The sequence below is a fragment of the Silene latifolia genome, chromosome 6 (genome assembly GCF_048544455.1).
Source record: "Silene latifolia isolate original U9 population chromosome 6, ASM4854445v1, whole genome shotgun sequence".
Lineage (NCBI taxonomy): Eukaryota > Viridiplantae > Streptophyta > Magnoliopsida > Caryophyllales > Caryophyllaceae > Silene > Silene latifolia.
This window is the reverse complement of record NC_133531.1, coordinates 84,025,026-84,043,830: the sequence shown is the minus strand read 5'-3', so window position 1 is coordinate 84,043,830 and position 18,805 is coordinate 84,025,026. Positions and strand designations below refer to the sequence as shown.

At 36.5% G+C, this 18,805-nt stretch overlaps 2 protein-coding genes across 2 annotated transcripts; one reads left to right on the top strand and one right to left on the bottom strand.

The window, feature by feature from the left end:
- The first annotated feature begins 8,057 nt into the window (after positions 1-8,057).
- LOC141588307 (uncharacterized) lies at positions 8,058-8,987 on the top strand. The gene has a single exon (XM_074409755.1). The coding sequence runs from the start codon at positions 8,058-8,060 to the stop codon at positions 8,985-8,987; it is 930 nt and encodes a 309-aa protein (XP_074265856.1).
- Positions 8,988-14,704: 5,717 nt separating this feature from the next.
- Positions 14,705-15,158, bottom strand: LOC141588306 (uncharacterized). The gene is made up of 2 exons (XM_074409754.1): positions 14,849-15,158; positions 14,705-14,751 (listed from the first exon to the last, which is right to left on the bottom strand). Exons 1-2 carry the CDS (start codon positions 15,156-15,158, stop codon positions 14,705-14,707), a joined length of 357 nt encoding a protein of 118 aa, XP_074265855.1.
- Between the last annotated feature and the right edge of the window lie 3,647 nt (positions 15,159-18,805).

Genomic DNA, 18,805 nt, shown 5'->3' with positions numbered 1-18,805 from the left:
CTTCCAATTAATCACACACGTTATCCACCAGAGACTAAGCCTGGGGCAGTCCAATCACCACTCACGTTATCCACCAGAGACTAAGCCTGGGGCAGTCCAAATACTCACAAACCATTCCACAATATAATCGTATAAAATATGCACAACTCCAACAACCAACAATCTAAATCACTCAATTAATTTAATTAAATAAGCAATCATACACCAATCATCCTTTCACTACATCCATGCATTAAACACGATAAACCGATATAGTTGAGTAGATTATCCTACCTGGCAAGCAAGCACTCCAATTACGCAATCCAAATAAATAAAGCAAATCCAATCCGATTATAATTCTTCACAATTTCCGTCACCTATATAATAATAACAATTACAACAATTATAATTACTAACTTTATTTGTTTATTTATTTATTCCTTTTATTCAATTATTCAAATTAATTATTTACTATAATTATTAAAGGTTTATGATAAATAAAACCCGATCCAATTATAACCCGAATCTCCCAAACTAATTAATTAAAAACCCGTCACAAAACAATCCACACATCACCCCATACACGGTTTATAAACCGTGACCAACACCCCTCACAAAACTCACCAAACCCGACACCATAAGCCACCACAGCCACCACCCAAGCCCGACACCAGCAGCCTGCAATACCCCGACCCCCGACAACCACCAACCTCCAGCTCCACCACCACCAGCAACCCAAACAAGCACGCCCTAATCCCCACGACACCAACAACACCCACCTGACATCCCCATAAAACACGCCCAAAACCACCACCTAACGCCACCTTCACCGCCACCTACAACCACCAATCAACTCCCATATCCTCCCTCGACAATAACCACCCAAAAACCCCTTAACCCAGACCACCAACAACCCCTTAAATCCCCCCGAAAGCCGCCTGCCAATTACACGACCTCCTCCCCTGTTTTCCCGTCACCACCGCACAAACACCATCTGCCACCATACCAGCACCACCAAAGTGGTCGACTCAACCACCCCAACACAACCCCTCTATACCCAGGTCACGACATAGCCAATTAGGGGTTCAATTACCCATTCCAATCACCCACAACCAACCCGTATAACCCCCCTGACCAGCCACCTTTAGCCGCCCTAAACGCCACCCTACCACGGTCAATGACGGTCAACAATGGTCAGGTTATAAACTTGGCAGTCCAATGTCGCTATAGGTTCAATTCCCGAGTCCTATGGTGGTCTATATAAGTCATACTATCGATCTAAAGTTGCTTGCATGAAAAGAATATAAACCGCTTTAAGCTGAGTTAATTACCTCATGTCGACCAATTGATTTTGTTAATTCTTCTTTCTTTCCGCCTCCTAAAGCTTCTTCTTTTTATTTGTGAATTATTTCTCAGATTTGAGGTGGTATTTATAGTGTAAAATTTAGAGAATACGAGGCCAATTAGGAAACTATGTAACTTTCCTTATTCTAATTAATATAGAAATTGTCATTATAATTATATCATTATTATTTATCATATATTATTAATCCTACCATAACTATGATTTACTTATATAACATTTACTAATTTATTATTGCCATAACTTTATTATTTATTATTATAATCATAATTACCTTGATATATTATTATTAATTCCCGATATAAATCCCGATTACACTAATACCAATTTAATAAATTTGGCCCATATAATAATACCACATACTCCAACACTCGATTACCAACTAAGCCCAAAGCACAAATATTAGCCGAACCCAATTCATGACTTGAATTATTAATTTATTATTTAATTAACGTCTCACTTGTATTTATTATTAGAAATGTCATTTAATTACCCATTAAATTACATAAATTATTCTTATAAATTATTATTAAAATACGGAGTATTACAGTCTTCCCCCCTTAAAATGAACTTCGTCCCGAAGTTCGCCCACAACTACTACAAGAACACTTATAAAATTTCTCATAACGACTACCATCCAACACAATTATCCATTTATGAGTATCACCCGTATCAATCATATCACAAGTTATACAAATAATAACTCAAAATATTTGTACTATTACATTCCTTCCCCCTAAAAATAAACTTCGTCCTCGAAGTTCGGAATAACAAACAATAGGAACAACCAAACCATTATTGTAACGTCACCAAAACATGAAACACACATTGTAATATAAGACAACTATTATTTCCAACAGAATACCCATTAATGCCTAAATGAATAAAAAAAATCTTTGATTTAGTTCTAAATAGCAAAACCACAACATACAGTATACTCGAACTAACTTTATTTAAACTCAACTATTTCACTTAACTACCGACGAATACGTTGCCAAGATAAATAACAATCTATAACAAAATACAGACAATTGTTTAGTTAATCTTTTTTTTTTAATAATGGTATCTAGCTTAAATATGGATGCAATTACGGTGAACATATATATATGGCTTAGGGCAACACATTCCGCATATCACTAGACATGGTAATCTACTTCACATAATTAACAACATCAAATATAAATGTGCAAGAAATAAGAAACAAAACTTATACTCTTCAAGGCTAGGAAAAACATGTTATAAAAAAAAATCTTTAATACATAAGAACATAATTAATTATTGAGGACATATACTTTTTAGAAAATAAAGAAAGTTATTAAACCATGAGAAAAAAAGAAGCAAGTCAAAATTCAAATGATTAATTTATAATGCATTTTACAAGTTACTTGGTCGAAACAGAAATTTTACAGCAACTTGTCAGAAACTTAGGTCAACTTGTAAAAATCACCATAAATTGTCAAAATATTTTCTTAAAACGTGGCTTACCAATTTAGAAACATACATGAGTCTATTAAACAGTGGCGTTGGAATTATAACAATTAATTACGTAGTTTTTAAATGGCAAATTTTACAAAAACATGGCGCGAAAACATCACTGTACATGAATATTTCGACTACTGTCCACTAAAATATTTATTTCTCCTAAACCGTATATTATTTGAACATGAGACCAGTGGCTTATGAAAGTTAACTCACAAGGGTATCACACATAAAAATGTCGGGCAATAATTTTAAACCAACAGTAAATGACAGCCAAAACAATTAAGGATAAAATGTCGAGAAATCAACCAAAATCACATTCTTCACAATTTCACTTATACCCATCATACTTCACATATTAATCACAACTATGCCTCCCCAAATACATACCATCACACTTTTCTATAACCATACACATATACCAATGCTTAAAATCATATCACATTCCGATCACCTTAAAAGCAAGGTTACATTCCCGTAACCGCAATCATCAACGAAATCAATAGTCAACCAAGGCAACCAAAACTCTTAAGGCAAATAAACGTTTTTTTTTTTTTTTTTTTTTTTTTTTTTTGATTACCCCACTTTCTCAAATATTCTCTCAGGGTTACCGATTCAAAACTGAAAGGGCCGGAAGTTTGGTTTGAGGGGCCCTACTCATCCCAAGCCTTAAGTGGCTCCTAACAGTTTCTACCCGGGTTCATTTTATTAGACACAACCTATATTCATTTATTGTTCATTAGTTAGGCCTGAGGATCGTTTTGCTCTGATACCACTTTGTAACACCCCCATTTATTCGGGAGCCTTTAGCTAGACATTCCCAAATAAATAGGACTGTTACCATCTCGGTTTCCCGAGGTAGTGAATAACAAAGTACAACAAACCAAAGTACTTTAAATTAAAACTTTAACGATTACATGTTTATTACAAATTTAATCAACTAAAACTTAATATAAAATATTTACAACTCGCAGCGGAAATAAATAAAGTGATATAAATTGTTCTATGTGATCTAGACTTCAACTATGGTCCAAGTCGAGCTCTCTTCCCAATGCTCCCAAGTCAGCTAACTCCAAACCTACTATTTAAATCTGCTCCCCATTTAACCGGAAATATTAAATGGTTCACCACAGGATGCCATCAATTAAAGCAGGCATCAATTTTATTTTGACACAGAAGCAAACACGTCAACCAATGGTTGAGTAGGATAAAATATATTAAAACAACCAATCTCTCACAACTGTCAATATTCCAATCTCAACTGTTCACATGTCACATCTCAACATCAACTATCCACGTTATCCACCAGAGACTAAGCCTGGGGCAGTCCAAATACTCACACACGTTATCCACCAGAGACTAAGCCTGGGGCCTTCCAATTAATCGCACACGTTATCCACCAGAGACTAAGCCTGGGGCAGTCCAATCACCACTCACGTTATCCACCAGAGACTAAGCCTGGGGCAGTCCAAATACTCACAAACCATTCCACAATATAATCGTATAAAATATGCACAACTCCAACAACCAACAATCTAAATCACTCAATTAATTTAATTAAATAAGCAATCATACACCAGTCATCCTTTCAATACATCCATGCATTAAACACGATAAACCGATATAGTTGAGTAGATTATCCTACCTGGCAAGCAAGCACTCCAATTACGCAATCCAAATAAATAAAGCAAATCCAATCCGATTATAATTCTTCACAATTTCCGTCACCCATATAATAATAACAATTAAAACAATTATAATTACTAACTTTATTTGTTTATTTATTTATTCCTTTTATTCAATTATTCAAATTAATTATTTACTATAATTATTAAAGGTTTATGATAAATAAAACCCGATCCAATTATAACCCGAATCTCCCAAACTAATTAATTAAAAACCCGTCACAAAACAATCCACACATCACCCCATACACGGTTTATAAACCGTGACCAACACCCCTCACAAAACTCACCAAACCCGACACCATAAGCCACCACAGCCACCACCCAAGCCCGACACCAGTAGCCTGCAGTACCCCGACACCCGACAACCACCAACCTCCAGCTCCACCACCACCAGCAACCCAAACAAGCACGCCCTAATCCCCACGACACCAACAACACCCACCTGACATCCCCATAAAACACGCCCAAAACCACCACCTAACGCCACCTTCACCGCCACCTACAACCACCAATCAACTCCCATATCCTCCTCGACAATAACCACCCAAAACCCCTTAACCTGGACCACCAACAACCCCTTAAATCCCCCGAAAGCCGCCCGCCAATTACACGACCTCCTCCCCTTTTTCCGTCACCACCGCACAACCACCATCTGCCACCATACCAAAGACCACCAAAGTGGTCGACTCAACCACCCCAACACAACCCCTCTATACCCAGGTCACGACATAGCCAATTAGGGGTTCAATTACCCATTCCAATCACCCACAACCAACCCGTATAACCCCCCTGACCAGCCACCTTTAGCCGCCCTAAACGCCACCCTACCACGGTCAATGACGGTCAACAATGGTCAGGTTATAAACTTGGCAGTCCAATGTCGCTATAGGTTCAATTCCCGAGTCCTATGGTGGTCTATATAAGTCATACTATCGATCTAAAGTTGCTTGCATGAAAAGAATATAAACCGCTTTAAGCTGAGTTAATTACCTCATGTCGACCAATTGATTTTGTTAATTCTTCTTTCTTTCCGCCTCCTAAAGCTTCTTCTTTTTATTTGTGAATTATTTCTCAGATTTGAGGTGGTATTTATAGTGTAAAATTTAGAGAATACGAGGCCAATTAGGAAACTATGTAACTTTCCTTATTCTAATTAATATAGAAATTGTCATTATAATTATATCATTATTATTTATCATATATTATTAATCCTACCATAACTATGATTTACTCATATAACATTTACTAATTTATTATTGCCATAACTTTATTATTTATTATTATAATCATAATTACCTTGATATATTATTATTAATTCCCGATATAAATCCCGATTACACTAATACCAATTTAATAAATTTGGCCCATATAATAATACCACATACTCCAACACTCGATTACCAACTAAGCCCAAAGCACAAATATTAGCCGAACCAAATTCATTACTTGAATTATTAATTTATTATTTAATTAACGTCTCACTTGTATTTATTATTAGAAATGTCATTTAATTACCCATTAAATTACATAAATTATTCTTATAAATTATTATTAAAATACGGAGTATTACAGTCTTCCCCCCTTAAAATGAACTTTGTCCCGAAGTTCGCCCACAACTACTACAAGAACACTTATAAAATTTCTCATAACGACTACCATCCAACACAATTATCCATTTATGATTATCACCCGTATCAATCATATCACAAGTTATACAAATAATAACTCAAAATATTTGTACTATTACAGACTATCGCCTTAAAGTAAATCTACTCTTGAGATTGTAATGCTATGGCTATTATGCAACAAAATCGGTTTGGGACTAGGTCATAATACCATTACTTTCGAAAAGTAACATATTAACAATAAGACATGTGTGCTTTACTCCCACTCTATCTCAATAGATTATAGTTCCATTACTTTCAAAAAGTAACATATTAACTATAAGACATGTTTGTGACGATCTACTTTCACACTATCTCTTAGAAATACATCTATTTCCTTAAGAGATAGCTTTGTGAGTTACAAACATATATAGTGAAACAAAGTTTGTCTAGACTGACGTGTTAGCGCATAAAAGACCACCTCTTTTATAGCAGTTTGATTCACGTAATATGTGAATCTGATCCATGTCATTTGTTGAATAGACTTGCTATTTCAGGTATCTTCAGGTTGACCTTCCAAAATTTAACATGTCCATTTTGGACTGTTAATTCCTAAAACGGGTTCGACAACTCAAACCGACTCATGTCCATGTTATGAACAAACTTGAAGTCTTAAGCCCTCCCATAGCTCGTATGGAGTCTTATTAGTGTTGTAGCCAATTGGTTTATAAATTTTCCCCTTTTAGGGTTCAATTAACTCTTTTGACTTTATAATCATTTAATCTTATATCAAATAAGATGTGACATTAAGTCACAAAAACTTCATGACTTATGAACTCAATTACAATGATCCCAAGTTGTAATTTTTTTGTGATTAAATTAAGTCAACACAATTTATGTTATGATATGTAAGATGTATATTAGAACGAAGATAAATTCCATAACCGAATGACTTGGGTTGAAGGCCAAGCCACTAAAATTCATACAACCATTGTTTATGAAACGGTAACACTACGCCAAATAAGACATCCAATAACGGTCAAATAATGCAATTATCGTTATTAAATATAAACACGGAACCGTTATTGCAACGACTGTTGTTAAATATATACCACGATTGTATACAAACACGCAACCGTAATCTAAAATCATAAACGGATCTATAATACCGTTATCACAACTCAAGAACCGTTATAAAACTGTTGTTAAATATGTTTATGGCAACAAGTATACTTTTAAGAAACCGTTATTAAATATTAATAACAGTTTCAAACCCGTTGTCATAGTTTACTCTTGACAACGGTTTAGTGGTTTCAAAACCGTTGTTAAATATTATATTTGACAACAGTTCATTTCGTTATCTTATTTAATTAAATGTCAAAATTTAACAACGGTTTTATTGCGTGCGAAACCGTTGTTATATTTATCAGTTGATAAAACTTTGACAACGGTTCTTCATAGATTAACCGTTTTTAACATTTTGAACTCGACAACTATAATACTACGGTTTTATGAGTCTGTGGGTACTCTATCGAGTGGGGCTTACTCTGTCGAGTAAGTATGTTTGGAACACGAAACAGTAGTCTACCTGTAGGGTACTCGATCGAGTAGCCTTGGTACTCGATCGAGTAGCCTTAAGTAGCACTCGATCGAGTAAGTAGCACTCGATCGAGTACGAGACTTACTCGATCGAGTAAGTCGGTTATCGGGGGTTATTTTAGGATAGTGGTGGCGATATGGGATTGTAAAATGGGGAGTATGAATCACAGATTTGAATTGTAACCTAGCAGGGGTGACAGTTTTAACCGAGACCTTCGTGGTAGGATGACCTTAGTTCAATTCAATTAATCACATGAGTTTATTTTGGAGGAATTAGTTTGTTACCCTATAACTTTTCATAGTATGAAGACTTATACCCTTTTCTTTTACTTTTTTTTAGACAATATGCCACCAAAGAGAGCTAGAGCTTCTACCCTGACCGATGAGGAGATTGAGAGGATGCAAGACCTGAATGCCGCATTATTAGAGATTGTAAAAGGGAAGAAAGATGAGATGAATCCTTCTAAGGTGGGAGCATCAGTGGCTCGTTATAAGCCAGCAAAGTATGAGGGAGTTGGGGAACCATCTTTGTTAGGAGAGTGGTGTAGGGAGTTCGATAATATTTTTGAGTTGATAGCTTGTCCAGAGGAAATGCAAGTTGATCAGGCTGTATTTTATTTAAGGGGGAAAGCTGGGAGGTGGTGGACTAAGAATAAGGCAACTATAAGAGAGGCCTTTCAGTTGAGTGAGGAGCCTTATGTGCCATGGCAGAACTTCAAAAACATTTTGAGAAATACCTTTATACCTGAACACATTAGGAGTAAGATGAGAGCTCAATTTGATTCTTTTAAGATGACCAATGAGATGATAGTGGAGAATTATCATAACAACTTCATGGAGTTAGCTGAGTATGTGGCAGATTTGAATTATAATGGTGAAGTGTTGGCAATGAGATTCGAGAAGGGGTTGACTTTGGCTATTAAGAAGAGACTTACTACTGGTGTCCCTACCACTGTTAAAGAGGTATATCAGAGAGAAAGTCATGTTGAGAGAATTAAGGAGATGGTGATTGAGGAGAAGAAAGAAAAAGGAGAAAATAAGAGAAAGTCCGAGGCTGTGAGTGAGGGAGCTTGGGGGGGTAGTAAGAAGGCAAACACTAATCAGTTTAGAGCTTACACTGGTAATGGGGCAGCATTTGGGGGTAGTGCTAGTCATGTTGAGAGTCGTCGTGCCTTTGGCGAGCCAGTTCAGTGCTTTAGATGTGGGAAGATGGGCCATAAAGCCTCTACTTGTAGAGTGGTTATGAATGGTCAGAGTAGAGAGTATGGGAGTTAGGGAGGAGGTGGGAGTAACCAGAGGAGTTACAACAACTACTCTAACCAGAACCGTTACAACAACTATACCAATCAGAGCTCTAGGAATGGGTTTTACCAGAGGCAAGGACATAGTGGGAATCACCAGAGTGCAGGTAAGAGCGTAGCCGAATTCAATGGGACGGGGCAGGAAAGAGCTAAGAATAATAAAGTTGTTTGATTAAGTATGTAGGTTACGGGGACGTAACCCTTTATTTTAGGGGGATAAGATGTAATACCCCGTTATTTCTTATTATTAATGGTTATTTCTTGTTATTTATGATACAATTTAGTGATACATTTTGAGTATATTAATAATAAATTTGGATACGCGTTTTAAGTACGTTTTGACCTCTGTTAAGTTTGCAGGTTTATGTTGGATATTTTGTTGGGAGTCGGAGTTGTTGGAATATGTTGAGTGAACTTCGGGACGAAGTTCCTTTTAAGGAGGGAAGACTGTAATACCCGGTATTTTAGAGGATGGTCAAAGGTTTGGTCAACATCATTTTATTAAAATGTGATTTATGAAAATGGATATTTTATATTAATTATTTATTAATTATTGAGACATGTAATTATGTGACGGGAAATAATAATTGTATAATAAATAATAATATATGACGGAGGATGTATACATATGAGCATACTAGTATAAGCATATATGGTGACGTTATTATACGATAAATAAGGTAACAAGTATTTTATACGGTATTAATACGATAACAATATGAGATATAATAATATAACCTAATAAGATAAGGAAAGTTCCTCCACCTACCTATTAGTATAAATAGGACCCTCTAGCTATTCTTTTGTCACTTGTATTCACATAAATCAGAATTAAAAGTAAGAGAGAAATATAAGAAGAAAAGGGAGCTTCACATCTATCTTACAACCGTCTTAAGGTAACTGTCTCATAAACTTTTTCTTATAATTTAATTAATAAAATAATATATTGACCCGACCTTGACCTAGATTGACCTTGACCCGACCTTGACCATGTTTGACCTTGCCCACGTTGACTTTGACTCGTTGACCCCAATTTGACCCAAAATAAAATTGGGTTTAGTTTATCGTATATATATACCTTGTTAAAGTGAACTATCTTAAGATTATTGAAACGGACCCAAATAGTGACTCGACCCGACTGACTTGTGGACTGGGGTTAGGGTGTTCTGTGGGGATCGTCTTGGTGGTGTTGATGGTGGGGATAGGGGTGGCAGTCGGTGGTGGCGTGTTGATTTGCAGGAGGGGTCGTCACTCTTGTTGCTATTTAAACCGGGATGTTGCACCAGTTGCTAGCCGTGAATGTGCTCGACTGACCAAGGGGGCTTGTGGGCGGTTGTCATGGTGGTCGAGGGTAGGTGTAGGGCGGCTTTTAGGGCAGAAACGTGGTGGTTGTTGGTGGTTTCAGGCCGTGTTTGTTATTGTTGTCAGGCTGCTGCTGTTATTGCTGTGTGGTTGTTGTGATGGCGTTAGGACAAGGATAGGCTGAGCGTAGTGGATATGGGTGGTAGTTTCGGTGACTGTGGGAGGTTTTGGTGGTGCTGCTAATTGTTCGTGTGGTGATTGGCGGGTGAAGAGAAAAGCGGGTTTTCGGCATTGATATTAGATGTCGTGGCTGTGGTTGTGTCGAGGGAGGAAGGGGAAATTGAAGAAGGGTGTCGCTGCTGGTGGTGGACGCGGTGGTATGACCAGGGCTTGGTAGTGGCAGGCGTGGCTGGGGTGGCTGCCACGGCCTGTTATGGTGGCTGATGACGGGTGTTTGATAGAGTGTGTAGGGTGTCTAGGGCAGCGTGGTGCTTGTGTTTGATAGAGTGTGTAGGGTGTCTAGGGCAGCGTGGTGAGGCCATGGGTGGAGGCTGCCGGTGGTGACAAAGGGGTGGTTGGGTAGGCGGTAGTGAGGGCTGATGGTGGGAGTGCTTGGTGGTAGTATTGGTGTCGGGTATATAGAGTTGACGGTGGGTTTGCGGTTTCGGTTTACGGTGGATGCATCATGCGTGTGTACGTGTATGGGTTGTGTTTGTATAATTTATTAATCAAGTTTAATTAAGTTGATTTATCAAGCTTATTATTTATTTGTTGATTGAGTCGAGAAATTAATCAAGTTTAATTAAAATGACTCGGGATAATTGGTTAGTGAGTTATTAACCCGGATTTAATTAATTGTTGGAATATATTAAATATATTAAATTATTATTAGAATGTAATTGTTGTTTATTATTATTTATTTAGGTATCGACCTTGTGAGACGGTAATATTATTACTACTTGGTTCGCGTGCTTGTTATTCGGGTTTGTTGAAAGAAGGTTTTGGATTATTATTTCGCTTGCTTGACTCGGAGTTGCTATCGAGGTAGGATAGCTACTCATCACTTTAATGTTTACTTGAATGGTATTATCTAATTGTATTGGTTGAATTGTTTGGAATTATGATGGATGATATATGGTTGTTGGTTGGTTGTATTGAGATGATTTGATTTATGACTACCTCAGCTCGTGACTGAGATGATTTGATTATTGACTTCCTCAGCTCGTGTCTGAGATGAATTATACTATTGGTTTCCTCAGCCTCGTGTCTGAGATGGTAAGAATGTTGCATAGCTCAATTGTTTGCATTTCATATCATGAGCACTTGCATTGGTTTCCCCGGGCTGGTTCTGCAGGACTTGTCTCTGGGATGTTATTGAGATTACCCCGGCCAGGGATTGGCGGGATGAACGGGAGCCTCGGAGGATGATCATAAGCATCATTTCATTTGCATTTAATATTGTCTTGTATTCATTTATTGTTTTTGATTAGCTATTCCTACTCAACCGTTGGGTTGACGTGTATTCGGTAAACACCTGTGATGAACCAATATTGGGGAGCAGTTTGATTGGCAGGTTAATGATTGGGACGAGTGGACTGACGAGTCAAAGATAGAGACCTTCACGAGTTTTATAGAAGATGTAATAAATACTTAGTTACATATATTCTCCGCTGCGAGTTTTGTAATTTAATTTACGATCGTATTTTATTTAAGTTATAATAAGACCATTTGAGTAATTTAATTAATAAAGTACCTTGGATTGCTATACTTTGTAACTACTGCCTCAGGAAACTGAGATCGTAACACACCTATTTAATTAGGAATATCTAGTAAAGGCTCTTGATTAAATAGGGGTGTTACAGAAGAACATTACCGTCAGGAAGCATGTCACATAGCAAAGCTAGAAGATCCGTAAAACTCTTATCACTCCACCCATTTGCCCCCTTCAAGTTATATAACTTTACCACCGCGGACAATTTGGTATACTTCTTACAATCAGTAAATAAAGGCATTTCAGATTGACTCAACTTCTCAATTAAATTATCAGCATTTATTTCCCCATCACCTGTAGCTTCAAAATCATCGAATCCATCATCTTCAGCAAACTTCACACCTAAAACAACTTCAGGTGTAGGTGAACGATTGTTTACACACATCATACGCCCCTCCCCTATATCTAAACTAGCAGTTTCAGGTGTATGATTATTTACCTCTACATCAGATTCTCCATCCTCATCCTCTAATTCTCCATGAAAAATCCAACGCCTATAATCTCTACTGAAACTATTCTTTTCTAAGTATATTTTGACATCTGGGATAGGCAAAAGCCTAATATTACCACATCTATTACAAGGGCAGGGGATTTATGAGTGGAGCTGAAAATTTTCACTAACGAAATTGTAAAATTCAGCAATTCCATCATTATAAATGGGATCACCAATTTCACCATCAATTATCCAAGTACGACCCATATATAAGCCAGTAGCTATGGAAATGAGATTACCTTTTTTATGTTATAAAGATTAATGACGGCGACGACGGCAACGATGACTTGTTCACCATCAGTCATTCTATTATTAATACCTTTGAAATTTCATTTATTTTTAGAGTTGCATAATCTAAGACGGTTCTTATAAGTACCGTTGTAATTGTGCAAGCATGCATGAGGTGAATAATGGTCAAACAACCAATAATAATAGGGCATGCCATTGGTAAACTAAAATCACAAACTTTTCAGTTTTCACAGTGGATTTGTTTTTACAACGGTTATAAGAAACACCGTTGTTAATTGTTGTAATAAGACAACGACTTTAAAATAACCGTTGTTGATATATGTAATATGATAACGGCTTAACAAAGAACCGTTATCATTTTTTCTTATTATTATTATAACGGTTCCAATTCTTATTATCTTATTATGCCGTTTCCATTGTTTTTTATTATTATAAGTAGAAAGATAGTCATTATAATATTTTATTCGGTGGATTGCATTTGAGTGTAAGGACTTAATTAAAACGTAGTAAAAAATATCATAAATAATTAAACTTTAATTCAAATAACCACCATCATCAAAATACAACTCATAATGTGAGATAATAATTAAAGACTTAATTAGAATCTGATGAAGAATTAGGATAGTCTTCATGCCCAATTTCGGCATAGATCAAGTCGTAGATCGACTGTTCATCATCAGCAGGCAGCGCAACTGGTGGAATGGCCTCTTTCTCCCATGACATAGGCACGTTGACAGGAATGTGCTGGCTCCTGTAATGTGTCAGCAGATGATGATCAACATGGGTCGCAACCCATAGATAAGGGCTCTTTTGTTTAGCATCCGAATAAAAGTCCTCTTTCCCCGCATCTTTCTCCGCAAATCTAGCCCCTAATGTTCTTGCCTCGAAAAAACTATCATGGCGGTTGGCTTCACAAACCGGATAAAAGCGAAGCCTATAAAACCTTGCTTGTTTGTAGACACAGGGTACACTTTTTTAACCGCAGTGAAACCGGAGTCATGAAGCATTTGTCTCAACCACCAAAAATTAGGGTTTAAACCCTTTCCATTTCCATCATAACGAACCGGGAGATTATGGAGAATGCAAGTAAAAGGTTGTGCGTAATGATTACGTGATTGTAGCTCCGATACACCAGCCATATTTTTTTTAGAGAGAAATTAAAGAGTAAATGTTTGATAATTTAGATTTTGACCTAGAAGACATATTTATAGAATTATTTTGGTCAAATTGAATATTATTGGTCAAACTGAATATTTATTAAAGTTCTGATAAAGTTTTGCATGCAGTGGTCAAACTGAGAAATCTAATCAAATAGTGACAACGTTTGAATTGAAAAACCGTTCTTTCATATTTAAAAATGATAACGGTTACAAGAAACCCGTATCTATAACATAACAACGGGTACCACAAACTGTTGCTGGTGCTAATTTAGTAACGGTTTTCGAAATGCCGTTTTCTTAAATTGGTAACGGTTGTCTAGCAACCGTTGATAAGAGCGATTTTATAACGAGCTTTTGGAAACCGTAAAACGTTTTTGATAACGGTTTGTTAAGTAGTCGTTGTTACGTTATAATAACAACGGTTTTCGTGGGAAACCGTTATTCGCATTATCGCGGTCAAGGTTTCTGCCAAAATTTGGAAAACGGTAATCTAAGTGTCATTATTAAATGCATTAAACTGTTGTGGTACACTCCTTATTGATTGCCAGATTTGGCGTAGTGAAATGAAACAAACTTCCATGTCCAACATGGAAATCTAAAGAAGTTCTAAAAACAACAAGCCAAAATACAACAATACTAAAAGACAATAAAATAAAAAGCCAAGCTTCCATATGCATTCTTCTATGGGCGGCTACAATAGCATCCCTTGTTGAAAATCATCCTCGAGCTTGCTTATCCTTTCCCTTGTCTTTACTCACATGCCCTATATCACATTTAAAGGGGGTGAGAATCACAACTTGTATCTAAATACCAAAGTTGAGATTTTTATCAATAACATAATAGATTAGAGATTTTATTACCTACTGAAGTCACACGTCCAGCTTTAACATCTCTAATATACTTAGGACAATTTTGCTTCCAATGGCCCATACCACAACAATAGTGGCACTTATATTCGGAGGATGCACCCTTTTTCGGCTTGGAAGAGTTATTCCCAATAACTTTCCCTTTGCCCTTGTTGGGTTTCTTACCCTTACTAGTACTCCGCTTGAACTTCCCTTTGCTTTTGTTATTTATAGCAAGCACATCCTTTGATGAACTAACATCAAGACCCATATCTCTCTCGGCTTGCACAAGCAATTTGAGCAACACATGGAGAGAAGTCTTCATGTTTTGCATATTGTAGTTTACCCTAAACTGCACATATGCCTTCACTTTGTTCAAAGAATGTAGAACTCGGTCAATTACGAGTTGCTCGGGAATATTGACCCCTTGGGTCTTAAGAGACTCAACAAGCTCAATCAACTTGAGCACCTGAGGACTAAGCTTTTGGCCCTCTTTGATGTTGATCTCGAAAAACGTGGAGGCCACCTCATATTGGATTATTCTCGGAGCTTGTGAAATCATGGTCACAAGTTTATTGTAGATCTCATAGGTTGTGCTCATTTTGATAGCACTCCTTTGGAGATCGGGCTCCATAGAGAAAATCAAGACATTCTTGATAGCGGTCGACTCTTTTAGGTAGGCCTCATAAGCTTCCCTTGCGGCGGAGGTTGACCTAGTTGTAGGTGCGGTGGGAGCGGCTTCGGTTAGGTAACGAAGCTTGTCATCACCTTCCGCGGCCAAATGGAGTTAGAACCATTCTTTTCAAGTTTAGAACGATCCATGAAGGATCGGAGCCAAGAAGCATTGGGGAGTGGTGGAGGGTTTGTGCTAGGTTATGCGGATGTGATTGGAGTCGATATTGCAAACTAATCAAATTTACTACAAAATAGAAAATGAAGGAATTATAAACATTTATCGTCTTAAAACATGTAAATATTAAGACAAGTTTTAGCATTTATATAGTGACTGAAGAGTTTATCGATCCGAAATACTCAAGAGGGGGGGGGGGGTGAATTGAGGATTTAAAACTTTTGAAAGCTTTTTCGATTGTATGAATATAATTGATTATTTAAAGTTTATTGATTAAACTTTAACTAATCTGAAAGAAATGTAAATTCATATACATACTAACATATTCATATATGTCTAATTTAATTGTCATAAAATTAATTACGGATTTTATGCATGCAAACAAAATAACAAAGAGAAGAAATCATGTTCTTACAATGGGTATTTCGGATTTAAAGGGCACAAAAGAAATCTCCTTTTCTTTTGTTCTTGAGCTTTCCTTATGGAAGAACAAAGATCTAAGTGTAAGATCTCTCCCTATGTATTATACCCAAGGCTTTCTCTTAATCTAATTAATATTATTTGATCTAGTATAATATTAATCTAGGTAGAAAATTGAACCAAAAATGTATAAAACACTTATATTATTTCGGTTTTATGAGAGAAGATGAGGAGGATTTTTCTTCTCACTAGAACTTGATTTTGGATGATAAATGATAGAATGAAAAATAATACACTACACTTAGTATATTATTATGTAAAAATTATAGAAAAAAATGATAGTTTTTCTTCCCCAAAACCGTGTAAGAGGAGAGCTATTGAGGAGCCAATGCATGGAAAAATTGTTCTTCACAAGGAACAATAGGTTTGCATGCCTAGACTTGCTTTTTCATCATTATGTTTCATCAACTAATTAAAACAATTAACTAGCTTAATGCTCTCCAATTTTTCGGCACTTTATATAATATGGATCCCATATTATTTTTGTCAATTGTCAATGTGTCACATGTCATATGTGACATAAATATGTTATGTATTTTTAACATATTAAAAATCAACGTATTAATAAAAATACGTCACATACAAAAATCGACTTAGTAATTTCATAATTACTTGTGCCAAAATATTTTACCATTTATAAATCACAACGGATTGTATTTATAATAATTCATTCAAATTTAATTGTTACATTAAACAATTATTTCATCCGAGTAATGATACAATTCAATTACTCAGACCGTATCTCATTTAATCACATTTCAATTTGATACGTAAATTTTACTTCCAAAATCGTCCGTCAATTTTCAAGTAATTTAATTAACTCGCAACGTTATACGATCAATTAAATAATCAATTAAGAGTGTTGCCCTTTAGGTATGACCTAGGGGTCAATCGATCACCACCGTCACACGACAAGAATGTCAAACTCTAGTCACCAATCATTACCGATATATGTTGACCAAATTGACAATAACAAAATTACTTCCCAATTGTATTCTTAAAATGAGATTTAATAATGATATTTAAATCATGTGATCGCACTATTGTTGAGGACACATTTCCCAACAATCTCCCACTTGTCCTCGACAAGTGTGCGTCACCAATTCTCTTGTCCTATTACTATCTCCCACTCAATGCAAGGTGTCTTTCAGGTCGTACTTGCAAGTGATCATATCGAGAGTGGTTTCCTCGATCCGAGAATAACGATTGACCGGATTTATCCACTCTGGATACCTTCCGAGCGTGGCCACGCATTTCCAGTTCATTACTCCTCGAGTGGCCCTGAGATATTGTTTTAACCCTGACAAGGGGATGGACAATTCCTATCGCACTCATTCCCTTTGACTAGCCACAGCCATCATAACCCAAAATATGCCCATTTGACCCCATTTACGAAGGTCGTAATAACACAAATCAAAGTTAATCTGAAACTGTGCCATCTTAGGTGAATAGTCTTTAGTCAAAAGAATCGACTCATTAGAATACTATAGCAGCTCTCGCCACGACCAGGCTATATATAAATTTGCCAGAACTCTATAAGCGGTCATAAGGCCCGACAAGGTGTTCCTAACATCTGCCTATGTGATCGACTAGTCATCTCACATGACTGTATGGCACTTGAACTTGCCATCAATCGCATCACACTCTAGTTACTTCGAGACGTCACCTCATACAAGTGACTATGGGCGAATACCATGCTAATCCGTGTTCACTTTAACGGGGTTCAATTGTCTCTACAACCCGTTTGGATGTAACAAGGTATAATAAAAGAGTTTTAAAGTAAAACTCGAACGACAAATGCGATTATCACATATGAATAGTCAATGCTTGATTACTATTTCATAATCTATAATCTAATTTGATCTTGTATGTAGTTGTTCATTTCAATTCAGTTGAAATGGCATGACTCATCATGTTTAGCCTTTGAGAAGGTTTTGGTTAGTAGGTTTTATCAATTTCTTGTACCTTACTCAACCTCACTACATACTTGTTTTCCTTTGTAATGTATACATTTGCATTACAAAACTTCCTGAGTACGTGTCGAGATCCAATCAAGACATAGGCCCTCTAGCCTAAGAATGGCTCCCACTGTTTTCACAAGTGCGGACTCATCTTTCTTGCACATCTCATGATCGCAAGTGTACTTAATTTCCGTTATAAAATCTCTCATTGTTCTTTATTGCCTAGAACGATTCTAGAAAATCTACTTCTTAATTATCATAACCACAATGGTATCTTAACCATCATAACCACAATGGTATCTTAACCATCCTAATGTGTTTTGATTATGGTTTTGTCGGAAACCATGCGCAATCTCAATTGTCAATTGTCACTTGTGTAACACCCTTACACAAGATTGCATCATAAACACTTTGCTTTACTTCCTTAATGCTTCTGCATGCATTTAAGGGTAATCTTTATAGCTTACTTGGTAAAGATTACTTAAATTCGATTTTGAAAACAATTCATCATACTCAAAGCATATGAAGTGTTATACATCATTACTCATTTAATTGATCCGGCAGCGGAAGCAAATGAAATTAATCAAATATGTTCAAATTAATTGAACTAGTCATGAATCTTATCAACATAAGACTTCTTACTGACGCTAATATCATGTGGATTTATCTTCATAGATCCGG

Bases quoted from the DNA above. Each gene is read 5' to 3' on its own strand.
- LOC141588307 (XM_074409755.1), top strand. From the start codon at position 8,058: ATGCCACCAAAGAGAGCTAGAGCTTCTACCCTGACCGATGAGGAGATT.
- LOC141588306 (XM_074409754.1), bottom strand. From the start codon at position 15,158: ATGAAGACTTCTCTCCATGTGTTGCTCAAATTGCTTGTGCAAGCCGAG. The intron at 14,752-14,848 runs GTAATAAAATCT...AATGTGATATAG, and splicing joins TGGACGTGTGACTTCAGTAG to GGCATGTGAGTAAAGACAAG.